Genomic DNA, 27,019 nt, shown 5'->3' with positions numbered 1-27,019 from the left:
ATTGGATGCTGTCAGACCAAGCCCTGCCCTCACCCAGCAGCATCACTCCCCGAGAGGCCCTGCGACGTCAGTCCATGGGGCACAGCCCACCTCTGGCAGCCCCTACCTGGACAGGTAGCCTTGGGCACTGAAGTAGGATGAGGACTCCGTGGCATCTGCTGCAGTGTCATAGTCTGTGCTTGTCACTGGGGAAGGAAGAGGGGAGCTGGAGCAAGGTCTGCCATCCCGTCTGCCCCAGCATAAGCTACTGCACCAGGATGGCCTCGGCCCTCAGAGGTCCTGACTACAGAGCCTTGCCTGGGAGCCACTTAGACTTGGGAGCTAGGAAGTCACAGGGGGAACAGCAACATTGTAGCCTCTCCACCCCAGGCTATTACTAGCCCCATTCTTCAAGGCCTATAACTAACTACAAGCCTCTTTGACACAACAAACTAATACCGAATGATCCAGGGGCCTCAGAAGAAACAGTGATAGTGGTAGAACCTTCCAGTTCCATCCTACTAGGGAATAATGGGATGAAAAGATACAGGCCTCAAAACCAGAAGCTAGGACTTGTGTTTCTAGTCAAGATGGAGTGACTGAGGCTGGACTTACCCTCTCTTATGGACTAAATGTGGAGATGCCCCCCAAAGACCATATGCTGAAATATTAACCCCCTATGGATGAAGAGGTGGGCCCTTGGGAGGTGATTAGGTGATGAGGTTGGAACTTCCATGGGACCCCAGAGAGCTCCCTCATCCTCTTTCTATCATGTCCTTGCATGATGTATTTTTTCTTCTGTAACAAATTTTTTTTTTTTTTTTTTTTTTTTTTTTGAGATGGAGTCTCGCTCTGTCGCCCAGGCTGGAGTGCAGTGGCACTATCTCGGCTCACTGCAAGCTCCACCTCGTGGGTTCATGCCTTTCTCCTGCCTCAACCTCCCAAGCTGGGACCACAGGTGCCTGCCACCACGCCCGGCTAATTTTTTTGTATATTTAGTAGAGACGGGCTTTCACTGTGTTAGCCAGGATGGTCTCGATCTCCTGACCTCGTGATCCACCCGCCTCGGCCTCCCAAAGTGCTGGGATTACAGGCGTGAGCCACCGTGCCCGGCCTCTTCTGTAATAAATTTATAATCTTCTTCTCTACCTGCTATTAATCCTATCAATTGGATTTTTTTGTCTCTGGAAGTTCTACTTGGATTTTTAAAATATATTCTGTCTCAACATCACTAATCATCAGGAAGATGCAAATCAAAACCACAATGTGATACCACCTAACTTCTGCAAGGATGGTCATAATAAAAAAATTAAAAAACAGCAGATGTTGGTGTGGATGCAGTGATCAGGAAACACTTCTACACTGCTGGTGGGAATGTAAACTAGTATAGCCACTGTGGTACAGTGTGGAGATTCCTTAAAGGACTAAAGGTAGAATTACCATTTGCTCTGGCAATCTCACTACTGGGTATCTACCCAGAGGAAAATAAGTCATTATTTGAAAAAGACACTTGCATATGCATGTTTATAGCAGTACAGTTCACAACTGCAAAATCATGGAACCAACCCCAAATGCCTGTCAATCAACGAGTGGACAAATAAACTGTGGTATATATATATGATGGAATACTACACAACCATAAAAAGGAATGGATTAACAGCATTTGCAGTGACCTGGTTGAGATTGGAGACTATCATTCTAAGTAAGGTAACTCAGCAATGGAAAACCAAACATCGTATGTTCTCCCTGATATGTGGGAACTAAGCTATGAGGATGCAAAGGCATAAGAATGATACAACGGACTGACCGGGTGCGGTGGCTCATGCCTGTAATCCCAGCACTTTGGGAGGCTGAGGTGGGTGGATCACAAGGTCAGGAGATCGAGACCGCAGTGAAACCCCGTCTCTACTAAAAATACAAAAAATTAGCCTGGTGTGGTTGTGGGAGCCTGTAATCCCAGCTACTCTGGAGGCTGAGGCAGGAGAATGGCGTGAACCCAGGAGGTGGAGCTTGCAGTCAGACGAGATCGCGCCACTGTACTCCAGCCTGGGCGACAAAGCAAGACTCCATCTCAAAAAAAAAAAAAAAAAGAAAAAGAATGTTTCAATGGACTTTGGGGACTTGGGGGGAAGCATGGGAGTGGGGGCGAGGGACTAAAAATATGGTGCAGTGTATACCGTTCAGGTGATGGGTGCACCAAAATCTCACAAATCACCACTAAAGAACTTACTCACGTAACCAAATACCACCTGTACCCCAATAACTTATGGAAAAAGTAAAGAACTGAAAAATAAATATTGAGAGATAAAAACATTAAATAAAATATATTCTATGTCTCTACTTTTCTTTTTTTTTCTTTTTCTTTTTTTTTTGAGACAGAGTCTCACTCTGTCACCCAGGCTGGAGTACAGTGGTGCAATCATAGCTCACTGCAGCCTCAACCTCCCAGGCTCAAGCGATCCTCTTGCCTTAGCTTCCCAAGTAGCTGGGACTACAGATATACACCACCATGCCTGGCTAATTTTTTTGTATTTTTTTTTTGTAGAGACAGGGTCTCACTGTGTTGCCCAGGCTAGTCGTGAACTTCTAGGCTCAAGTGATCCTCCTGCCTAAGCCTCCCAAAATGCTGGGATTACAGTCATTAGCCAAAGTGCACCAGGCCAGGACAGTGATTTCTTAAACACAGGAAACAAAGATGAGCCCTATGATTGCTCCAGTTTCCTGCCTTGAATTTGTAGGCTCAGGGAAGGGAAACTGAGGTAGGGCCCAGCAGACTCCTTGAGACGGGAAGATGGAGCTCAGAGTCCTGGGAGACTAAGGCATCTAGAGTTCACAGACAAAGTACTGGAGAAAAGAAAGCTGTACAGAGAAAGGACCTGCCTCAAGGACTCAGCAGAATACTGATTAGTATCTGCATGTGAGGAAAGACCCACGTGAAAGGATTAGGGGAAACAGTACCAGGAATAGCTCCTGGTTCCACCAGTCAGACTAGAAAAATTCCTAACTCAAAGGGCATTGAGTAGAGTAGTCAGGAAAGTTCTTGCCTCAGTAGTGGGAAATAATTAGCCCTAGACTGAGCACTGCTCTGGAGCCACCAAAGAAATCATAAAAGCTAGGCCCCAAAGAATAAAATCGCATCCAAGTATCTTCACTGTATCCCAGAACAAAGCTCAAGAAGATATGCAGAAATACAAAATATCCTAATAGGGTAAAGTTTACAATGTCAGGCACTCAATCAAACATCACCAGACATACCAAGAAACAGGAAAAGATGACCCATAAAGTAGAAAATAATCAACTGAAACCAACCCGGAACTGATGCAGATGTTAGAACTGGTAGAGGAGACATGAAAACAGGTATTAGAATTGTATTCTCTGCATTCAAAACATTAAGTAGAGATGTAGAATATATTTTAAAAGACTCAAGTAGAACTTATAGAGACAAATAATAAAATGAATGAGATTCATAGGATGGACATTACAGAAGAAAAGATAGTAGACATAAAGGCATGAATAAAAACTATGCAAAATGAAAGATACAGGAATTTTTAAAAGTGAAAAGAGCATTAGTGAACTGTACACACTCCATGTGACTTAATATACAGGTAATTGAAGAAAAGAATATTTGAAGCAATAATAATAATATGGCTTAATATACCTGTAATTGGAGAAAAGAATATTTGAAGCAATAATGGTCATAGAAATTCCAAACTTAATGAAAACTCTAAACTCACAGTTCTAAGAGGGTTAACAAAGTCCAACCTCAACAAACATGAAGAAAAGTACACCAAAGAAAATCATAATCAAATTACTCATAACCAGTTATTTTTTTAAATCTTTAAAAATACCTAGAGAATTTTTGTAAAGAAAGTGATAAGCTGATCCTAAAATTCCTATGAAAATGCAAGGCACCCAGAAAAGGCAAAACAATCTTGAAAAAGAAGGAAGTTGGAGGACTTACCCTCCCAATTCCAAAACCCACTACAGAGCTACTGCAATCAGGACAGTTTGGTGCTGGCATAATGAAAGACATTTAGATCAATGAAACAGAATTTAGAGTCCATAAATAAACCCATACATTTAGAGAAAATCAAATTTTGACAAGAATTCCAAGACAATTCAATGGGGAAATAGTCTTTTCAACAAATGGTGCTGAGACAACTGGGTATCCACATTAAAAGAACAAACTTGGACCCTTACTTCATATCATATACAAAAAAAAAAAAAAAAAAAACAAAAAAACACCTCAAAATGGACCAAAGACTTAAATATATGAGTTACTATAGGCATAGGTGTAACTCTTTATAACCCTGGATTAGGCAATAGTTTCTTAGAAATGACAGCTAAAGCACAAGCAACCAAAGAACAAGTAGATAAATTGTACTTTATTAAAATTTAAAACCTTTGTTGAGGCAGGAGGATCACTTGAGGCCAGGAGTCTGAGGTTACAGTGAGCTATGATTAGACCACTGCCCTCCAGCCTGGGCTACATAGCAAGACCCTGCCTCTACAAAAAAAAAGTTAAAAAATTAGCTGGGCATAATGGCACACACCTATGGTCCCAGCTACTTGGGAGGGTGAGGCAGGGGGATCACTTGAGCCCAGAAGTTCAAGACTACAGTGAGCTAGGATCATGCCATTGCACTCTAGCCTGGGCAACAGAGTAAGACCTTATCTCAAAAAAAATTTAACACTTTTGTGCCTCAAAGAACACTCTCAAGAAAGTAAAAAGACATGCACAGAATGAGAACATATTTGAAAATCTTTTATCTGATAAGACTCTAGTATCAAGAATATATGAAGAACTCTTACAACTCAAAAATAAGAGACAAATTACCCAATTTTAAAATGTCCAAAAGATTTGAATAGACATTTCTCCAAAGATATACAAATGACCAACCAGCACATGAAAAGTTAGTCACTAGGGAAATGCAAATCAAAACTACAATGAGATACCACTTCATATCCATTAAGATGGCTATAATAAAAAAGATGAACAATAACAAGTCCTGGCAAGGATGTGGCAATATTGAAACCCTTGTACATTGCTGATGGGAATGTAAAATGATGTGGCTACTGTGGAAAAGCTTGGTAGTCCCTCTAGGAGTTCAACCAAGTTGCCACATGACCAAGGAATTCCACTCCTAGGTGTATATACATGAGAGAATTAAAAACATGCTCACACAAACACTCATATACAAATGTTCACTGCAGCATTGTTCATAACAGCCAAAACAACCAATGGATAAATGCCACCTGATAAATGCATAAATACTCCACATACCATGGAATATTTTTCAGCCATAAAAAATGTGTACGATAATAATATATGCCACTACATGGATGGACTTTGTAAACAGTATGCTCAGTGAAAGAAGGCAGACAGAAATGGCCATGTATTGTAGGATTCTATTTATAGGAAATGTCCAGAATAGGTTATCCCATAGAGACAGAAAGTAGATTAGTTATTTCCCGGGGCTGGGGGAATGGGAGAATGGGGAGTAACTGCTAATGGTTTCTTTTCAGGCATGATGAAAATGTTCCAGAATCAGATATTCCAGAACATATTATTAGACAGAAGTGATGGTTGCACAGACCTTGTGAATATACTAAAACCCACTAAATTGAACATTGGTAAATGATGAATTTTATGGTGTGCAAATATGTAAAAAGTTTTAAATCCTTATACAAAGACAAGTTATGTACAGAAAATCAACGACAAGAATGACATTCTAATTCTCATTGGAAACAATGCAAGCTAGAAGACAGTGGAGCAACATCTTTAAAACGTGGAAAGAAAAAAACCGTCCTAGGAAAAACATCTTTCAAAAACAAAAGTGAAGTAGAGACATTTTCTGACACACAAAATCTGAAGGAATTCCAGCATACCCACACTATAAGAAATATTAAAAGATGTGCTCAGGCAGAAGGAAAATGGTATCAGATGGAGATCTAGATCTACACAATGGAATGATGCACTCAGAAATGGAATGATGTGGATAAATATATAAGTTCTTATTTAAGATCATTGACTTTTCTTTAATAGTTCCTTTTCCTTTTTATTTTGGAATAACTGTAAGTTCACACGCAATTCTAAGAAGTGATATAGAGGTCCCATTTATTCTTCATCCACCTTCCTGCAATGTCAACATCTCACCAACTACAGTGCAATATCACAACTAGAAGACTGACATTGATGCAATCCATTGATTTTGTTGAGATTTCAAAAGTTTTACAAGAACACAATTGAGTGTATGTTTATATATTTAATTTTATGTAGTAAGATGCAATTTTATCACAGTTATTATACATCAATAGTTCCTTTTTATGGCTGAGTAGCATTCCATAGAATAGATGTACATAGGTGGTTTGTTTAACCATTTACCCATTGAAGGACATTTCGGGTGTTACCAGCCCTTGGCTCTGTTAGGAATAAAGGTGCTATGAACATTTGGGTGCAGGTTTTAGTTTGAATGCAATTTTTTCATTTCTCTGGTATAAATGCCAAAAAAAGAGAGAAATTGTTGGGTTATATGGTAAGCACATGGTTAGTTTTGTAAGAGGCTGCCACAGTTTTCAGAGTGGCTGGCCCATTTTACTTTCCCACCAGCAATGTATGAGTGACCCAGTTTCTCTGTATCCTCACTTGCATTTGGTGCTATCGCCATTTTTAATTTTAGCCATTCTGGTAGTTATGCAGTGATATCTCATTGGGGTTTTAACTTGACTATCTCTAATGGCTAATGATGTTGAACATCTTTCATATGCTAATTTACCTTCTGCATATCCTCTCCCATGAAATGACTGGATAGTCTTTTGCCCATGTTACAACTGGATTTTTAAAATTCTTTACTGCTTAATTTTGAGCATTCTTTGTATTTATTTAGATAAAAGTCCCTTACAAGATACATAATGATTTGTGAACACGTTCTTCCAATCTGTAACATTTCATCCTCTACACAGCAGGGTTTTTCTCAGAGCAAAAGTTTTCAATTTTGGTGAGATACAGTTTACCAGTTTTTCCTTTTATGGACGGTGCTTTAAGTGTCAAGTCTAAGAAGTCTTTTCGTAGCCTAAGATCCTAAAGATTCTCTGTCATTTTTTTCCCCTAAAAGTTTTATATTTAAGGATGCAATTGATTTTGAGTTAATTTTCATACAAGGTGTGAAGTTTAGGTTAAGGGTCATTTTTTGCCTATGCATGTCCAAATTTCTCCAGCACCAAATCTGTTGAAATTCTATCCTTCCTCCATTTAATTGCTGTTGCACTTTTGTCAAAAATCACTTGGACATATTTGTATGAGTCTAAATCTGTATTCTCCATTTTGTCCCACTGATTTATGTGTCAATCCCTCTACAAATTCCACACTGTCTTTAATACTTAAGCTAAATAGTAAATCTTAACATTAAGTAGAATGGTCCTTCCCATTTTATTCTTGTTTTTCAAAATGGTTTTTAGCTATTTTAAGTTCTGTGCCTTCCCATATACATTTTAGAACAAGCTCATCTGTGTATATAAAAAAATCTTGTTGGGATTTTTACAGGAACTGCATTAAACCTACATATCAATTTGGCATCTTAGCTATGTTGAGTTCCAATCCATGAACATGGTATGTCTCTCTGCTTGTTTAGGTCCTTTCTGTTGTCTTTCATCAGCATTTTGTAATTTTCAGGACACAGATCCAGTAGACGTTTTGTTGTATTTACATCTAAGTTAAAAAAATTTTTTTATTTGAAGCTATTATAAATATTATTGTGTTTTTAATTTTGGTTTCCACGTGTTCATTTTAAGTATATACAAATACTACTGATTTTTGCATGTCAATCTAGTATCTTGTGATCTTCTTGAAACCATTTATTAGTTCTATCTTAGGGCCATCCCATGGCTGCCCATCCAGCCCCAAAGCACCTCCAAAACTGTCTGCCTGGCCTGTGGCATCAGGCTCAACATGGAAGGGGATGGCAGGAGAGAGAAAAGAAATCTTTCTTTAGCATCTCACAGCCTGTACCAGCCAGGGGCTGGAGGACTCAGTGAGACTTTATCAGGCTGAAAGATACAGCATCCTTCTCCTGTCCCAACAACTGCCTTGCATACCAGCTAACAATTTGTGCTTAACTGTGTACCCAGCCTGTTCTACTAAATGTTTTACATGAGTCAACTCACTTAACTCTCATAGCTATACCACAAGACAGTTTCCATGATCTCCATTTTCCAGATGAGGAGGCTGAGGCATTGAGTGATAAAGTCATTTCTACCAGATCATATAGCTGGTAAGTGGCAGATCCAGGATTTTACCCAACTCTGTGGCTCCAGAGTCTGTGCCTGAGCTGTTTTCACTCACAACACATCTGATGCCAACTGGATGTACAACACATCCATTCAATTCTGACATTAACTGCCCAAAGTTAGCACAGACCCTAAACATTAACAGAATCAATCTCACAAGTATGTTCCCACTTTAGATGCCAGTTGTAAGTCCCAGATTTCCACCCATACTTTTGACTGAATGGTTGTAAATTGGAGGTTCCTACAACCCTCTTCCTTGTGTTTGATAATTTGCAACAATGGCTTGCAGAACTCAAAAAAGTGCTTTACTTACTACTAATGGTTTACTATAAAGGATATAACTCAGGAATAGCCTCATGGAAAAGATACATAGGGCAAGGTGTGAGGGAGAGGAGCGGCACTTTGCACAACTATCCTGGCACCTCCATGTGTTCACCAGCCCGCAAGCTACCCAAACATCTTAGTTTATGGGTTTGTATGGAGGTTGCATCACATAGGCATGATAAATTACTTAATCTCCAGCATCCTCACCCTCCCGAGAGGATGGAGGTAGTGCTGACAGTTTTGGGCTTCTAGTAAAGGCTTGGTCTTTCTGGAAACCACCCCTCATCCTGAAGTTAACTAGGGGCCCACCAAGAGTCACCTTATTAGAACAAAAGATGCTCCTATCACCCAGGAAATTCCAAGGGATTTAGAAGCTCTGTGTCAGGAACTGAGGACAAAGGTCAAATAAATATTTCTCATAATGCCACAGTGCCACAAACCATTCACCATGCCCTTGAGCTTCTCCTGAGAGGCTTCCTGATCAAGCCATCTGACAGCCTTCAAAAGGGACCTCAAGGGAGTGGTTAGGGTAGGCTGGACTCACCCTTCTTGACCCCCTCACCTTACTCCATGAGGTCCACTTCCAAATCTTCCTGAGCCTCTGTCCCAGCCAGGATGCCTCTCACAGAGATGAGATCCCTCAACCCCTTACCCCAAGGGGCTCCAGACTAGGGGTGTGTCTTGGCCCTAGCTCCCAGACAGCTTTCCATCAGCCACAAGACAGTGAGGCCCCAAATCCTGCCTGGGCTGAGACGAATGCTCTCTGAACTATCCTCAAGACCAACTCAGGAGCCCCTACACCACCCACCCTGGAGACACCAAACCAGACGCAGTACTCACAGTCCACACGGAGCTCAGCCTTGGTGGAGGAGACACCCATGCTGTTCTCGGCCAGGCAGCGGTAGACACCCATGTCTGCTGGCACCACGGCTGTGATGATGAGCTGATGGCTACCCTGTTGGTCTTCATTAATCATGTAGTGATCATCCTCCTCCAACAACTTCCCATCCTTGAACCAGCACACACTGGGCATGGGCTGACCTGTCACCACGCAGTCAAAGCTCACAGGATACCCATCCTGCACTTCTTGGTTCTGCAACTCAGTCAGGAACACTGGGGCTGGGATAGATGGGTGAGTTAGCCGCAGGGAACAATGATCACGTCCGACTGCCACATACATGCAAGTTGCCACCAGATGAATGGTTTGACACATTCATATGTGTCATATGATGTACGGAACAATCATTCATATGGGAGCATTCACAGACACTGACAGCTAAACAGAATGGTATCTTTGCCTACTAAGCCTCTCTCTCTTCCTTGTTCTCTAAGAATTCTGTTTGCCAGCTTGGTTCCCAAGCTACTTTGAGGCAAAAGGGATAAAGGGCTGGAAACAGGGAGGAGAAGGGAGGTAAAGCAAAGATAAAGCCTGTGTGGCCTGTAAGTCCAGGAGGAGCAGGTGAGGGATTTGAAGCAAGGGAGAGGCTCAAAATTGGAGAGAAGTTTCAAGAAGTAACACTGTGGGTCATTCATCATACCCTCTTTAACATTCCTAGAGAGACACAAGTAAATAAGGAAATGGCTTTTTAATTACTCCTAGATGCTGGAATGGGAAATAGTATGCAGACTGGACCATGAGGAGTGCAGCATTTTATACAGGTTACATTTCAGAGTCTCATTTTTAAAAAATTCTAGAGAGTGAATACAAACGACCTTTGAACAACATGCATTTGAACTGCATGGGTCCACTTATATGTGGATATTTTTCAACCAAACGTGGATCAAAGAATACAGCATCTGTGGGATGCAAAACCCTGTATAGGGAGGGCTGACTTTTCATATATATAGGTTCTGCAGGGCTGATTTGGGGATTGAGTATGTGTGGATTTGGGTACACGAGGGTTCTGAAATCCATCCTCTGTGTATACCAAGGTACAACTGCATTCCCATTCTCATTTCACAGATGTGAAAGCTGAGGTACAGAGATGCTAAGCAGCTTCCCCCAAAGCACATAGCTAGTAAGAGACAGGGCTGGAGTTCAAATTCAGCTCTATTTAACCTCAAAGTCAGGGCTTTTCACACCTCAGTGGGCTGCACCTGCGAAGAGCCCAGTGGTGGGCACAGGTAACTCCTTGAGCTTGCAGCAGACTCTAGCTACGACTAGCCTGGATCCTTCTCCCCTGCCTCTCCCTGCCTCTGCACCCTGGCTCGTGACCCCAGACCAAGGCTGTGTGCAGACTCACCAGCGTCAGAAGTCAGTAGGCTGGGCAATGGCTCTGGAGGCACCACAGGGGCAGGGGTCTCTTTGCTGATGCGCATCTCTACCCTCCGAGGCCCCTGTTCCACCAGCTTGATCTCCACCCCAATGCCCAGTGTGGCAAACATCTCCTGGAAGCGAGTTACCGCCTGGCGGGCCTCAGTGAGCGCCTCAAAACGGATGCAGATGAAATGCTCATCTTCGCGGTATGTCTGCCAGTCCGCGGGCTCCTCTGGCTCTGCAGGGCCCTCGTCTGCACTCAGGAAGAGCTCCTCATCTGAAACTTCAGCCGGACTTTTGGTGCGGAAGAGCCGGTGCAGCCGCCGGGCAGCCCGGCGGAAGGCATCGTCCAGCTCACCCCCAGAGGAGCTCTCAGCTTCACTCTCTGACCCACTGACCACCACACAGGCACTGTGGGCCACCTGGCCAAACTTGTTGCTCACCTGACAGGTGTAGCAGCCAGCATCAGCACGGCCCAGGCCAGTGATCAGCAGAGAGCAGGTGCCATCCCCAAGCTGGTCGATGTGATGGTGCCGCCCATCGGTCAGCTCCACACCATCCTTCAGCCAGCGGGCTCGCACATCTGCCTTGCTGGCCACGACACACTCCAGCCGCAGGGCATCCCCCACCTGTGCCTCGGTGTCCCCAAATGTGTGGGAGAACATGGGCCCTTCCTGCTGCTTCATCTCCTTCCGGACCTTGTAGCCCTTAAAGGCAGCCTGGATCTTCACAGCTGCCTTGTCCATTGAGGGATCACCCAGGTCTTTGGTGCTCAGGTCTCCCAGTGGTGGGCGCACAGCAGCCAGTGGCTCCTGCTGCTGCTGTGGCTTCACAGAGGGGGCTGCTGGGGCCCCAACCTGTGGGCACAGAGCCTGACGTCATGGTGAGATAGGGAATCTGAGGCCAGGAACAGGGCACAACAGGTGTCGAGCACATGGCAGGGGCAGCTCCAGGTCTTGCTCCAGTATGCCCTTTTTCCTCCTACCAATTGGACCCACTCTAGCTTCAATTGACCTAGATGTCTGACAGCACCTTTCAAAAAGCAAGCCCACTTCCTGGAAATCGCTTTACACAGTCACTCAGACCAGGATGAACAGGGTTGTGAAGAACACCATAAAGAGACCAGTTCCAACTTTTCAGGCAAAAGTTTTAACTGTCAGATGTGTATATGAATGGATGGATGCCGGGTGGATGGAGAGATACATCGATGAATGGATGGTTGAATGGGAGAACAGGTGTATGGATGGATGCATGGATGAGTGAGTGGGTGGGTGACTGACTGGTGGATGAGTGAATGGTTAGACAGATGGTGGTATGGAAACAGGCTGACAGATAAACAGACCAACAGGTGAGCAAGTACAGGAATAGATCATGGACGAATGGTGGATGGATGGGTGAATGAGTAGGTGGATGGATGATAAACAGCAGATGGATGGAGTTGTATGGTTGTATAGGTGGGTAAACAGGCTGACAGATAAGTGAATGAACAGGTGCAGGAGTGGCAGATGGATAGTAGATGGATGGATGAATGGAATGGAATGGAAGGATGGTGGGTGGATGGTAGATGGATGAATAACAGGATGGTGAGTAGATACATGAATGGATAGTGGGTAGATGGATGCATGTCAGATAGGAGGATGGGTGAATAGATGAAAAGAAGGAAGGATGGAAGCATACACGGACAAATGGAAGGATGGTAGATGGATGATGAATGGATACAAGCATGGATGGAAGAATTACGGAATGATGGCAGAATGGTGAATAGATGATAGATGGATGAGTATGTAGATGGCAGATGGGTGGATGGATGACTAGATGGAAGGAGGAACGTGTGCATGGATGGATAGATGGTGGATGGATAGATGGATATATGGAAGAAAGGAAAGAAAGATGAACATATGGATGAATAGATGGCAGATGAATAGATGAAAGGAAACAAAGATGGACACATAAATAAACGGGTGGATGAAAAGAAGAATGAATGCATGACTGGATGAACGAATGAAAGGAAGAATGGATACATGGATGGATGGATAGATAGAAGAAAGAATAGACAGATGCATGGATTGAAGGATGGATGGTGGACAGACAGAAGAGAATAAATGCATGCATTGATGGATGGATCATGTATGGATGGATAGAAGGATGGATGGATGGATGGATGGATGGTAGATGGATGATGCATAAACAGATGAAAGTAAGCAAAGACAGATGTATAAATGGATTGATTAGGTAGAAGGATGGAAGGATGAAAAAACGGTTGCCTGAAGAGATGGATGGCAGTTGGATGAATTACAGGATGGGTGGATGCATGCATGGATGGATGCATAGATGGATGGATGGTGGATGGGTGGATGGGTGGATGGAAGGAAGGATGGATGGATGGATGCACAGATGGGTAGATGAGTGGTTTAGATGGATGGATGCATGAATGAATGGATGAAAGGTGGATGGATGCATGCATGGATGGGTGGATGGCAGGTGGATGGATGCATGGATGGATGGATAGATGAATGGTGGATGGATGCATGGATGGATGGATAGATGAATGGCGGATGGATGGATGAACGATGGCTAGAAAGATGCATTCATGGATGGATGGATGAATGGTGGATGGATGGATGGATGCATGGATGGGTGGATGAATGGTGGATGGATGCATGAATGGATGGATAGATGAACGGTGTATGGATGAATGGATGGATAGAAAGATGCATGGATGGATACATGGAAGGAAGAAAGGAAAGATGGACGAATGGATGCATGGATAGATGGATGAATGGCAGATGAGTGGATGAATGGAAGAAAAGATGGATAGATGAGTAGATGCATAGATGGGTGGATGAATGGCAAATGGATGAATAGTGGATGGAGGGATGGATGGATGGATAGATGATGAAGGTCTCAGACCTCTCCTTGCAGGCCAAGTTGGGGGTGCTCACCTTGCTGGCCAGCGGTGAGGTGCCTGGCCTCCCAGCCTTCTTGAGGTAGGTGACCAGGGAAGGGGTGCCTGCCCGGGACTCATCATCAGAGCTGGTGTGTGAGAGGTCAGCATCTCCAGTGCGGGCCAGCTCATCGGCCGTGGAGTAGCCTTCAGAGAGATCAGGTGCCACCTCCTCTGCCTCCTGTGGCAGGCGCTGCGAGCGGCCATCCTCCTCTGGCAGCTCGCTAATGGAGTCCAGCGTGGGCTCACGGCTCATGCGACGTTTCCGAGCCAGGGCCTCCCACAGTAGGTGCAGGTCACCCTCCTGGGCTGCCTCGGGGGGCAAGCTGGGCTGAGGAGGGGCCTCATCCACAGAGGCTGGGCTCAGTGCCACTGAGGAAGGCAAAAGACTAGTCAGTGGGCTAGTTCAGAGCCATCACCCCAGACCTCAGCTGCTTATCAGTATGCAGCTAGGCTGTGGCCTTGCTAGGCCTCTCTCCCCACCTGGCACTAGCTACTTCAGATGGCACAATCTTTGCAAGTCTCAGAGCCCCTGAGCCTCAGCTCCCCCACTTTGAATGAGGCCTCAGTCTACCTCCCTGCATAGGGTATGTGATGACTGGAACAGGAAAGGACTCTGCAAAAGCAAATTGGGCTGATCTGAGCCCTTCTGGCCCTGCTTCTGGGATAGAGCGCCTAGACTCATGGGGGTGCTGGCTGCCATGCAGGGAGGATTAGGCTCAGAGTTCAGGGAACAGGCCTCAGAGTGTGGGAGGGATCAGAGCACCGGAGGTTTCAGGGGGTTCAGAGTACAGGGGATGTCTGTGTGCAGGGGCCCAGAAGCTTAAAGGGACCAGAATAGGAGAACCAAGGGCTGCACCACCCAGGACCTGCTCAGGGACAGGCAGGTTGGCCTACGCCATCAAGGCTCTGCAACATGGGGTTTGCCGCATCTCCCTGTGGAGCCTCAGTCTCTCCCATGTGATGGGATCCTCAAAAGGACCCTCAGCCCTTCCCTGAGAGAGCCTGTGAGAGGAAGGCCAAGCTGCACCCCCACACCAGAGCTCCCCACGCTGGAACCTGGAAGGACAGGGACAATGCACCCTGGAAGGTGGCAGCCGTAGGGCAGATGGAGCCCTGAGCCAGGCCACAGTGGTACTCGCCCTGGTCTTCTGCCGTGAAGCCCTTGATCACCAGCATCTGTTGCCGACCCTGGGGGACCACCTCGAACCGCCCACCGGGCTGGATGCGCTCCGTTCCCTCATGCCAGATGACCTCGCCAGCCTCAGCCACCACCTCAAGCTCCAGACGGACATCCTCACCAGCTGCCACCTGCCGGCTCTCAGGGGCTGAGGGCTGGGGAGGCACAGGCTTCGGTGGCTCTGCTGGGGAACAGCGTCCACGGACAGAGGACAGGCCCCATCAGCAAAGATGCACCCAGGGTGCAGGCCCCACTCCCGGGGACCCCTCCCTCCTCCAGCTTGTGGGGGCTGTGAACTCCCCAGACCCCAATGAAGCAACTCACCAAGCCGCACTGTCTGGGGCAGGTGAACCGGTTCCCCAGCACCCACAGGGCCCACAGCTGCCACACGGAAGCGGTAGGTCTCCCCGGGGGCCAGGCCATCCACCACACACTCGGGTCCAGGCACCAGCTCGTGGCACAGCCGCCACTGGCCTGTGGCCCCCTCCTTCACCTCCACACGGTAGCCACAGAGACCACCACCTCCATCACTCATGGGAGCTGCCCAAGACAGTGTCACAGTGTGGCTGCTGCGAGCCACCACCTCAGCATCCTCTGGGGGATCAGGGAGGCCTGGGGAAAAGGGGGACCGGTCAGGGGGGTGGCTCCCTGTCGGCACCAACAGTCCCTCTGGAAGCCACTGGGCTCTGATACTGGCTGCAGGTGCATGTCACATGGAGACTATATGTGCCCAGAGCCCACCCAGCATGGAGAGCCCCTGGCAGTCTCTGTACCTCCTGTCTCCCCAGAGCTGGGCTCAGATCTGCATTAGGATCCGGGGAGCTGAGGGGGAGATGGGGCAGGATGAAGGGACCTTGCCTTTAGGAATCCACAGGGTGGTAGGCTCATGCATGGTTATGCCTGGCTAAGAGCAGCCTCCCAGACTCCCATGGTCAGGCCCATATCCGCAGGCAGTCAACCCCAGGCTCTGGAGTGGGCAGATGCTGCAGAACCCAGCCCAGGATGGTCACCCACGCACTCGCGAGCTCTGGAGGCGGGGCGCGCCCCAGACCCGACCTGCAGGGGAGGGAAAAGGGAGCTCGCCCACCACCCACCCAGCACGGTGAGCCGCGCAGAGGCCACGGCGTCGCGGCAAGCGAAGGTGACCTCCCCGGCGTGGTGGGGCTGGGCGCTGCGCAGCAGTAGGGCGTGGTGACTGCCGTCGGCGGTGACAGTCCAGTCGCTGTCATCCGGCTGCACTGCCGCGCCATTGATGTACCAGGACGCCTCTCCCACGGGCACCGCCTCGCTGAGCGTGCAGGTGAAGCGGGCCTCTGCGCCGGCCCGGACCGCCGCGTTTTTCAGAGGCTCCAGGATCTCCAGGCGCCAGCCTGCGGATGTGCCCAAGGAAGGGTTGTGAGGGCAAGGGCCGGAGCAGGGAGGGCCTGGGCTTCATACCCTCGCTTCGTCCCACCTGCGTGGGTGGGAGGGGTCTGGGAGGCCGAAGCTCCCCACCTGCGGCCCCAGCAAGCCCCTCTCCAGAAGACAGCCCAGCCTCCTGCGAGAGACACCTCTCATCTGGCCCCCAGTCCTGCCTGCCTTCAACCCAGCCTCCTGTGGGTCCCAGAGACCAACAGGTCCCCCTCCTGGCTCCGGAGAGCCTCTGGTCTCAGCGCACGGCACCCCACACCGTTCCACCCCTCCTGGGCCTCGGCCCCGGGAGCTTCTACCCACTGCGAAGCGGGTGGCTCCGGGCCTCAGGTGGGAGGGGCCGGCCCCTGGGGAACCCTGCCCCTTGTGCCGCTCCCAGGGCCTCAGCCCCTCTGCAGCTCCGGCGGCCCAGCCTCCTGCGGGAGGGTCTCGGAGACTGACGTCCCCTCTGCAGCTGCAGCCCGCAGCCCCGCCCCCTCTGCCGCCCGCCTACCGCAGTCTCTAGTGGGAAGGATCTGACCCCGCCCCGCACCGGCACAGCGCAGTCACCTCGGACCGTGAGGAATGCGGACGTCACCATATCCCCAGCCAGGAAGGTCACCCGGCAGCTGTCTTGTGGCCGCAAGTTTTTGAGCAGCAGCAGGTGGCGCAGGCCGTTCTCGAAGAAGACCACCTCGGCGTTCTCCGAGGTGCGCACGGGTTCGTCGTCCAGCAGCCAGGTGTGGGCGGCCACCTCGGGCTGGGACAGCTGGCACTCGAACAGCGCCTCGCCGCCCTCCAGCGCCTCCACGTTCTCCAGCCCCCGCACCACCGTGTTCTTGGCTGCGGGGAGAGGGAGGATCAGACCATGCCTGCGCTTCCAGGGTCCCCACGTCCCTTGGGAGTGCCCTGAAAACTACAAAGAGCCAAACAAAATGCCCCCTCCCCAGAAGCTATGTGGAGGTGGGCACTCAGCGTCCAGGGTGGAGCCACCCATGCTTGCCTCTGTGGTCACCCAGCACCCCCCACCACCACCACTATGCCCTGCCCACTTTGGCACTGGGCTTCTGACCTCACAGGTGAGAAACCTCACAGGTGTTCACAAGACTAGAAACTCGCCAACCGCACAACCAGGCTCAAACACAGCCATGAGGCTCAGAGCCATGCTTTACCTGCCATGGCCCTGCTGCAGCTTCGCGGTCTGGGAACATCCCCCTTTCTCTGCACCCCCAAACAGAGCTACCAGACCTGCTGCCTGGTCCCTGGGATGCCATGCTCAGACTCACAACAACCAGAGACCTCCTCCCTAATCCACTGCCCTCCGCTCTCCCCTCCCTTTCTCATTCTCTTGTGGGTTCACGTGTAGGAGTCTCGAATTTGGCCACACATTCTTCATGGAAGCCACAAGTTCAGCAGCTGTGCACGCCGTGCCTACCCACAGCTCAGCTCCTGGTGCAGCGAGCTTGCCATCTACGGGGCCTGTTCCCACCTGTCCGAGCCACCTGTGTCCCAGCGCCACCGGACACTGCCTGCCATTCCACTATCACTGCACAGCCCAAGCTGTGCCAAAGCTGCCCCGGGCCTAGGGCTGCTCACCAGGCGGCCTCACCTTGCACTTGCAGCAGGGCCACTACGCGGGTGCCCGCAGCCTCACAAGAATAGATGCCACTGTCACAGGGCAAGGCCGGCCTGAAGGTCAGCCTGGCCACGTTCCAGTCCTGCTCTATGATGACACGGTGCCCATCCGTGCGCACCTCCCGCTCGTCCATCTTCCACGTGGCCTGCACGGGCCGTGAATACTGGCAGAGGAGCTCAGCCGAGCCACCCTCCTCCACGGCCAAGTCCTGCATGGCACTGACCACCTCCACCACGGGATCTGTCGGCCAACATGCCGGACACATGTCAGCCCCCAGAGCTGAGCCACCGCAGCCATCCCACCCTCTGCTGTCAGCGTTAGAGGCTTCAGCGGCAGCAAGCGCAGAGCTGTGGCAGGCAATGGCAGAGCAGTGACCACCTGGCACATGGCCCAGGGAAGGGGGCCCACCACGACAGCCCAGGGCTATCTGCTGCAGACACACCTCACCCCCACCCATGGGAGATAGCACTGTCAGGCTTGGTCTCTTTTCAGGGGGGCCCCTCCTGGTCCCCTTTGCCCCTACCTCCCTCTAGCCCTGGGCACATGGCCCCAACAGGGACACACACCCTCCAAAGTCCCCCTACCCCATGCCCTCTGGCCCTGGCTCAGGAGCCAGAGCCCCAGCCCAGCTCGCCCCTTCTGCAAGGACTCTGCCATCTCTCTTGGGGTCCCCGTCCCATCTCCACTGTCCAAATCCTACTCCATAAATGGCTGTTTGCCCCAGGACCCAGGTGAACCTTCCACATTTTCTTTGAGGGCGCACAGGGGGCAAAGGCAACATGTGAGTCACTGGGAGGGGGCTCCCATACGGCCAGCTCTTTCCCAGAAGGGCACAAACCCAGCCTGAGCCCACAGCGGAGGAAGCAGGTGACAGCAGGGGTAGGCTCAGTAGGGGCTGCTCTTGCCTCCACAAGGGACTGGGTTTCATGGCTGGGCACGTGCGGCCAGCAAGGTGGTAGCCAGCAGGGCACAGGTTGGTGTCCAGCTACACCACTCCCTAAGCCCAGACTTCTCATCCACCCTCCATGCCCACCTGTGCCACTGTAGGCAGACAGCATGCATAGAGTGGTGCCCACTCTGTGGCCCTGGGGGCCAATTCCTGATCCCAGGAGCCCGCAGGAAGCATACAAAAGTGCCAGCATGGCAGAGGTTCCCATCGGCCAATACCTTTGATCAACAACTTGGCCGTGGAGACCAGGGGCCCTGCGCAGAAGGTGACAGTGCCGGAGTCGGCCACCCCCAGGCCTGAGAGCATGAGGGAGTGAAAGATCCCATCTCGCACAGCGATGGCGCTCTGGGGGCCATCCTGTAGCAGGGTCCCATCCAGCCACCAGCGGGCCTCCGGCCCACCCGCGTGAGACACCTCACAGGAGAACGTGGCCACCTCCCCCGCGAAGACATCCACATTCTGCAAGCCACGTACCAGGCACGGCACTGCCTCTGCACAAGAGGGTAAGAAGGAGGGCGAGGCTGGGACACCCTGGAGTCCACAGGACTGAGCCACTTTAGGGTTCACTGGTGTGGGGGTGTGGCACAAGAATAGATTGTGTCTCTGCTCCTAAAGCCCTCAGAAGTTCCTGAGTGTTCATAATGTACTCCTTTGACTACATCTGAGTTTATGCTAATGAGGTCACTCAGGTAGGGGTCCTGGACAACATCAGAATGGGCCTCTAGAAAGGCCAAGTGTTCAGAAGGTTGGAATTTTCCCACCCTCCCACCTCTAGGAAGGGGAGAGGGGAACAGAGATTATGCTCTATAAAAGCTCTTAAATGAGATTTGATGAGTTCCCAGGTTGGTGAAGATATGCAAGTGCTGGGAGCATGGCACGCCCAGAGAGGACATGGAAGGTCTATGCCCACCCCCACCCCCATCCTTTGCCCTTTAAATCTTTTCCACATGGCTATTCCTGAGCTGTATCCTTTATAACAGCTGCTCAATACAAGTGTTTCTATGAATTCTGGGAGCTGTCTTAGCAAGTTAATCAAACTCAAGGAGGGGTAGTGGGAACCCCATTTCATAGCTGTTCAGTCAGAAGTGTGGGTGGCTTGGGACTTCCCACTGGCATCTGAAGTGGGGCAGTCTTGTGGGACTGAGCTCTTAATCTATGAAATCTGACTCTAACTCCACGTAGAAAGTATCAGAATTGAATTGAAGTGTGGACAGCCAGTTGCTGTGTGCTAGAGAATCGCTTGGTGTATGGCCCCCACACATCTGGTCACAGAGTGTTCTGTGCTGTGAGAGTATAATAGGAGAAAAACAGTGAGTGTGTTGTTCTCTAGAATTGGTGTCAGAAGTGGGACTTGGCCAGGCACCATGGCTCATGTCTGTAATCCCAGCACTTTGGGAGGTCAAGGTGGGAGGACTGTTTGAGCCCAGGAGTTCAAGACCAGCCTGGGCAACATAGTGAGACCCTGTGGAGGCATGTGCCTGTAATCCCAGCTACTCGCAAAGCTGCGGTGGGAGGATTGCTTGAGCCCAGGGGGTGGAGGCTACACTGACCTATGTTCACATCACTGCATTCCAGCCTGGGCAGCAGGAGACCCTGTCCCCTCACCCCCACCAAAAGTGGGACTTGCTAGAATAGGCTTGGGGCTAGTAACTGGTACAGGGGCCACCCTTGGGTCTGCCAGAGCAGGCATCACCCAGACCAGGAGGGTGACCTAGGGTTAGGGAATAGAAATCCACCCAGGCAAGTTGGCCCACCCTGATCACAGAGGGAGACACAGAGGCCACCCACAGTGAGCCTGTGGAGAGTGGCTCAGCCCCAGCTCATAGACCCGTACCCCCACACACCCCTTCAGAACATGCCTGGTTTCACCCACAGGAGGATGATGACAGGCACACATGCCCTTCTCAGAAGGCAGAATGGACAAGCTCCAAGCCCCATGACTGGAGTTCTTTCTGGCCTTTGGTGCCTTATCTGACCTAATGTGGGTTGGGAAGGAGAAGCCACAGGGCCTGCTACTGTGAGTGGATGGGAGTTCACCTCACAAAGTGAGTTCCCTGTCCCTGGGGGTGTGGAAGCGGACGCTTCTCCCATCCCAAGAGGTCATTTTGTCCAGATGTCCTCCAAGGTCCCTTCAGCCCAGAATTCCAGGGCCCTTATGTTGAGTGGCAACTGCTCCCTGCCTGGTCACACAGCAGGGTCCAAACTCAAGGAGCTTCCCAGACATGTTTGTGGTCACTGCCTGCCCTGTGCCTTCCACACTCTCCTCCTCCCTCCCACCCACCTCTCAGATGGAAACTCAGGGTGGTCACGGCAGATAGGAGAACGTGCCCAGGCTACTGCTGCCCACAGAGTTGAACCCCACACCCCACAGGCGAGGGAGGAAGACAGAACCAAAGGCTTATTCCACCACCTGCTGCCTGGGATCGGGCAACAGAGATGCCGCCCTCCATCCGTGCTTGCCCGAGAAACTTCCCGAGACCATCCTGTGAGCCTCCTCACAAAGAGAGAGAAACTGCAGTTGGCAAAGCCCAGACACTTCCATCCCATGGGGTGAGGAAGCGTGAGTAGGGAGAACTTAAAGAGATACCAGCCACCCATCAGGACAACACCAGGCAAATCAGCCCCTGTGCCCACCCAAGCAGGCCCTCCACTGGAAGCCTCTCCATGCGCTTCCTCGTGTGCACCACTGACACCCCAGCACCAGCTCCCAATCTTCCCTTGACTGTCTTCCCCAAGTGCACATCTGACCACCTCCTCATCTTGCCCCACCAACTCTTCATTCTTGTCTCCAGCAAGTTCCCAAGCTCTTCCACCACAACACCTACCTGGGCCTGGGATGGGCACCCATTTACACACCTGTGCCAGGGCCCTCACCAAAAGGTCATAGCCAGGTGTCTGTACATGAGCCAGCTCACCCAGGCTAAGAATACCTCACCTAGAGAGGGGCCAAAGCACAGCCCAGCTCCATGCTGCTCCATACAGTTGCCCACTCTGATGAATACACCAGGCCCCTGCTATCCTGCCCCTGCTCAGGACACCTGGGAAACTTCCCGTCTTCATCACTCAACTTGAGGGCACTAGCATCTGGAACCTTTCCCAAACCCACAGGCAACAGAACTGACTGCATCTGTCTCCTTTTAAGGACTTGGGAGTGGGAGGTGGCATCTAGAATGAAGGACACACTATCTCCATGTCCAACTCCTCCAACAGATTGGAGACCCCCTGAAGGCAGACTGCATCTGGCCCATCATGAGGTTCAGGACTTGGTTAAGGGTAGGAGCTTAGAGGGTATATTCTACGGTGAATGAAGGATAGCAGGTGGATTGTGAATGTATGATGGATGGTGGATAGATGGTGGATGAATGAAAAGACAGGTGAATAGTGGATGAGTGAGTAGTGAATACATGAGTGGATGGGGGAAGTGTAGATGATGGTAGATGGATGGATGGGTGGATGGTAGATGAATGGAAGGATGGGTGAATGGACAGTGGATGGATAGATGGATAGTAAATGGATGGATAGCGGATGGATCAGTGGGTGGGTGGATGGTTGGTGGGTGTGTGAATGGATAATGAATAGATGAGTGGATGATGTATAAATCATGTATGGATGGTGAATGTGTGAATGGGCAGATGGATGGATATATGGATGAACAGCGGGATGGATAGATGAATAGTAAATGGATGGATGGTGGATGAGTGGATGGTGAATGGATGGATGGTGGATGGTGAATGGATGGATGGTGGATGGTGAATGGATGGATGGTAGCTGTATGGATGATAAATAGATGAATGGATGGATTATGAATGGATTGATGGACAGACGATAGAAGGATAGATGATAGATGAATGGACAGATGATGGATGGATGGATGGATGGTGGATAGCAGATGGGTGGAAGGTGGATAGGTAAATGGATAAATGAATGAATGAATAGATGGATGATAAGTACACAGATGGGACCCGTTTGAGACCTAAAGGTAGGACAGTAGGGGAAGAGCACTCAAGAACTAGCACTCAGGGATGACCAGCTCTGGGGGCAAGGTATGAACCAAGCTGAAGGTTCCTAAAATCTTGTTTGCATGCTTGCCCAAATCCATATACTTGTCATAGGCATGCTTTTGCATCTGCACCTTTGAGCCTGTCCAGGCATGCAGATGTGTATAAACATGGATGCATTGGCATGTGTGTGCATCCATATCATAGGAGTAGGCGTTTGGAGGGTGGAAGTCAGGAAGGTCCTGCCTCCACCTTAGGGCCCAAGCCTATGGCAGCTGGGCCCCCCATCTCCCTCCCGCAGGTGGCATTAATCCTGGACAGGGACCCCACACACACCCTGGAATTTCTCAAGACTACCTCTACCAGCCTACCCCCCAGTGACCTCTCTGGTCCATGGCTTCAGTGGCCAGGGGTTGGAAAATTGCCAGCCCCAAGACAAGATCACTGTTGGAAGTCTTGGGTTTCTGCCCCCCGCCCGCTGACAGCTGCCACTGGGTAGGTTGTGCTGGTGCCCAGGAAACTGGGCATCTGCAGGCAGAGCGACCAGTGTGGAAAGGGGCTGCCCACCTGTGACTTTCAGCTGGGCCTCAGAGCTACACGTGCCCACGTGGAAACTGACAGTTCCAGCATCCTCAAGGGTCACCTAGGAAGCAGGGAGAGACATGCTTGGCCCTGGGAGCCCCCATCCCGACCAGAAGGAGCCCAGTCAGCTTGCCAGACCTCAATGACAGGAGCTCATCACCTCCCCAGCACAACCCCCTGGTGGAAGGCCTTCCTGAATGGAGTTGGAAGCATCCCCGTCCTAGTACACTCAGGTCCCAGAGGCCTCACCTTGTGCAGGGTGAGCAGGTGGAGTGTACCCTGCTCCACGGTGATGTCATTCATCTCGTTGGCCTGCAGGGGCACCCCTCCTAAAGCCCAGCGGGCCTCCTGGCCTGAAGCTCTGGATAGCCGGCACTGGAAGCTGGCATCCTGGCCCTCACTGAGCTGCACGTCCTGCAGGGGCTCCAGGATGGTCACCTCAGGAGCTGGACACAGGGGAGGCATGGGTGTCAGCCTCAGCGCCTGAGGTGCCCCCTCAATCAACACAGTCTCATCGTCCCGGGAGTCCATCCCTGGGTATCCTCCCCTAGTGCACAAAGACATGCACATGGGGGCCTGTTCTCAGCTCCCCATTCCAGTTGCAGGCAGAGTCTGCTCTAATGGACAGTGGATGGGTGAATGGATCAATGGAAGAATGAATGGATGGATAATGGGTGGATGGATGGATGGCTGATCAGTGGATAAATGGATGGATTGTGGATGGATCGATGGATAATGGATGGATGGATAGTGAATGGGTGGATGGATGGGTGAATGGATAAATAGATGAATGAAAGGATGGATGACAGGTGGGTAAATGGGACTAGTGTGAGAACTAGAGGAGATGGTGCAGATGACCGAGGGCTGGGAGTGGGCTATGGTTTGAAGTGGCTCCCCTGCAAGGGCCAAGACCCAAACTCCAACACTGTGTCAGCCTACTGTAAGCCCACGACAACCTGCCCCACCAGCCTGGCTCAGCCCACTCTCCCCTGACATCCTAGGGCCGCCCTGAAATGCCAGCTCACAGGTCCACCTCCCTGCCAGGCCCCCAGCCTCCAAAGGCAGGAACCTTTGCCGTATGTCTCCGTACCCAGCAGGGCCCAGACATTCTCACCCCATGCAGTCACTGGTGGGGCCCGCCTGTGGCTACCTCTGACGGTGAGCTGGGCAGAGGAAGCATGGTTTCCCAAATGGAAGGAGACAGTGCCAGCGTCCTCGGGCGTCACGCCCTTCAGCCGCAGGGTGTGGATGCGGCCATCCCGCACAGCCACCTCTGTCACCTCATTGCTTTGCAGTGGCAGGCCCTGTAGGCACCACTGCATGCCTGTGGCTCCAGCCCTGGACACCTCACAGCTGAATTCAACATCCTCATCGGCCGTCACCTCCGAATCAACCAGCCCCCGTACAATGGTCACCTCAGGCTCTGAGGGGTGGGGCGAGATGGTTCCCTTTACCAGCCAAGTAAAAGAATCCAGGCCAAGCTCCCATGCCCCCTCCTCCAGGAAGCCTTTCTGGGCACTCTCACACTCTTCTGCCATGGCCCATCTGTCCCACATGGCTTTTGTCCCCTGATGTGCTCACAAGCACAGATCCCGCCATGACACTGAGCTCTTTGGGGACAGAAACTGGGCTGGAGGTGTGGGCCAAGAGGGCAGTTGTGTCTCAGGAATGGGAAGGGGTCGTGGGACACTCGACTGCCTGTCTACTCCCGCACTGCAGCCAGCTCCTCCCTGGCTAGCACAGCAGGGAGGCAAGGCTTGCAGAAGAAACAGGTGGGGGCTCAGCAGGGCACCCACACACCGGCCTCAGGGGTGGGCTTGAGGGGCTGCAGCCTGTTTCCTTGCTGCCCAGGTTCTCTCAGAGAGCCCTGACAGGTACACCGGGAGGTGCAGGGGTGAAGAGGAAGACAGCATGAGAGCAGGGGACTCAGGTGCACCCAGAAGGCAAGTGGGATGGCAGGCTCACCCTCTCCTCTGGGAGGCCCCACCACTCACCTGTGACCCTGAGGGAGGCAGCGGTTTTCTGGCCGCCTGTCACACAGGCATACTCGCCCGTGTCCTTGGCCTCCAGTTGGTGGATCAGCAGCTCCCGTGTGGCCCCCTGGCTCCGCATCTCGTACTTGGGGCCCGCATGCAGCTCCACGCCCTCCTTGAGCCATTGCACCATGGCCCCCGACTCTGCATCACTCAGCTGACAGCACAGCCGGGCTATGTCACCTGTCTCCTGCTCCAGACTCTGAAGCCGGGTCTTGAACTTGGGCCTGGGGACTGGGGAGTATGCAGGAAGGGATGCTTAGTGCTCCTTGCCACTGACCAAGAGTGAGGGGCTGTGGGAGGCAGGGGCTGGTGAGCAGCTCACCACGGACAGAGAGGCTGGCCATGCTCTGCGTGTGGCCTGTGTCGCACGTGTAGTCACCCGCATCCTCCTGCTCCACTCCGCATACCAGCAGCTCTGCAGCTGCACCATCCTGCACCATCTGGTACTTGGCACAAGGGAAGAGCTGTAGGGAGCCCTTGCGCCACTCCACGCTCGCACCCACCCGGCTCAGCTCGCAGCGTAAGTGTGCGGTGCCTCCCTCATCCACCTCCTGGGGCTGCAGCTCTCGGAGGAACCGCACAGGCGCAGCTGCAGGGGAGGGAGCAGGGCATGAGGGCAGGTCCCTGAGGAGCTGTAAGGGGGAACTAACAGGTGTAATGCACGGCAGAGTGGGGAGGGGGAACCGCATCAGAGCAGCTACGAGGAAGGAGGCAGGGCCTCAAGGCAGGTAGGACCCCCACCTTGTGGAGCCCTGTCTCAATTGGGAGCCCCAGGTGGGAAGGCAGCCCCGAGGGTCCGCCCAAAGCACAGGAACTGCGCTATATATATCCTGGGCCACGCTAGCCTGGGAGCCCACCTGTGACAGTGAGGGTGGCACTGGTGGCCTGGGAGCCACAGGTGCAAGTGTATTCGCCAGTGTCTTCACGTTGTAGGTCCCGTAACACCAGCTCCGCGGTGCAGCCCTGAAGCCGTGGCTCCCGGCGCCCATTGGCCTGCAGCTGCAGGCCACCCTTGCTCCAGACCACTGTAGCAGTGGGCTCAGACAGCTCACACTGCAGGGTGGCCGTGGAGCCCTCCTCCGCCTGCAGACTCTGCAGCGGCTCCCGGAACACTGGCTGTGGGGCTGCAGGGGGCAGGGGGCAGGGTCAGCTCCAGATCTATACCAGGCATCGCTCTCCAGGCCAGCAGATGAGGGCCTGGCCTCCTCCCAGCTCCCTGGCCTGGCTCCACAGGCAGTGCTGCCTCAGATGGTACTGGGGACCACCAGTCTGTGATTCAGGAGTGAGGAGGCAGTGTGGTGGGAAAGCAGGGAGGGGCTACATCTACCCAGGGCTTAGGAGGCTGTCCTCTCACCCAGGGCCCCCCCCACCCAGCCCCCAAAGGGCCACACACCCTAGAGCCCAGGGCAGGGATGTGTACTTCAGAACCCAGGGTGAGGCCCTGTACCCAAGACCCGAG

General features: G+C 51.3%; 1 protein-coding gene across 40 annotated transcripts in view; it reads right to left on the bottom strand.

The window, feature by feature from the left end:
• OBSCN (obscurin, cytoskeletal calmodulin and titin-interacting RhoGEF) overlaps window positions 1-27,019 on the bottom strand; it is a 170,265-nt gene that overhangs the window by 46,248 nt on the left and 96,998 nt on the right. For 31 of the 40 annotated variants that reach the window (XM_063707531.1, XM_063707526.1, XM_063707457.1 and 28 more), the window contains 15 exons: window positions 26,418-26,684; window positions 25,883-26,149; window positions 25,519-25,791; window positions 24,639-24,947; window positions 23,774-23,970; window positions 23,510-23,585; window positions 17,969-18,235; window positions 16,930-17,202; window positions 16,065-16,340; window positions 15,295-15,582; window positions 14,873-15,154; window positions 13,789-14,162; window positions 10,833-11,703; window positions 9,430-9,708; window positions 107-185 (listed from right to left, as the gene is read on the bottom strand). In XM_063707531.1, coding sequence (XP_063563601.1) covers window positions 107-185; window positions 9,430-9,708; window positions 10,833-11,703; window positions 13,789-14,162; window positions 14,873-15,154; window positions 15,295-15,582; window positions 16,065-16,340; window positions 16,930-17,202; window positions 17,969-18,235; window positions 23,510-23,585; window positions 23,774-23,970; window positions 24,639-24,947; window positions 25,519-25,791; window positions 25,883-26,149; window positions 26,418-26,684 — 4,378 coding nt within the window. The remainder of the gene's footprint in view (window positions 1-106; window positions 186-9,429; window positions 9,709-10,832; window positions 11,704-13,788; window positions 14,163-14,872; window positions 15,155-15,294; window positions 15,583-16,064; window positions 16,341-16,929; window positions 17,203-17,968; window positions 18,236-23,509; window positions 23,586-23,773; window positions 23,971-24,638; window positions 24,948-25,518; window positions 25,792-25,882; window positions 26,150-26,417; window positions 26,685-27,019) is intronic. The other 9 variants (XM_063707503.1, XM_063707506.1, XM_063707552.1 and 6 more) reach the window with 6 other exon arrangements.

This window comes from Gorilla gorilla, chromosome 1, assembly GCF_029281585.2.
Source record: "Gorilla gorilla gorilla isolate KB3781 chromosome 1, NHGRI_mGorGor1-v2.1_pri, whole genome shotgun sequence".
Taxonomy (NCBI): Eukaryota; Metazoa; Chordata; class Mammalia; order Primates; family Hominidae; genus Gorilla; species Gorilla gorilla.
This window is presented reverse-complemented; position numbering and strand designations above follow the sequence as displayed.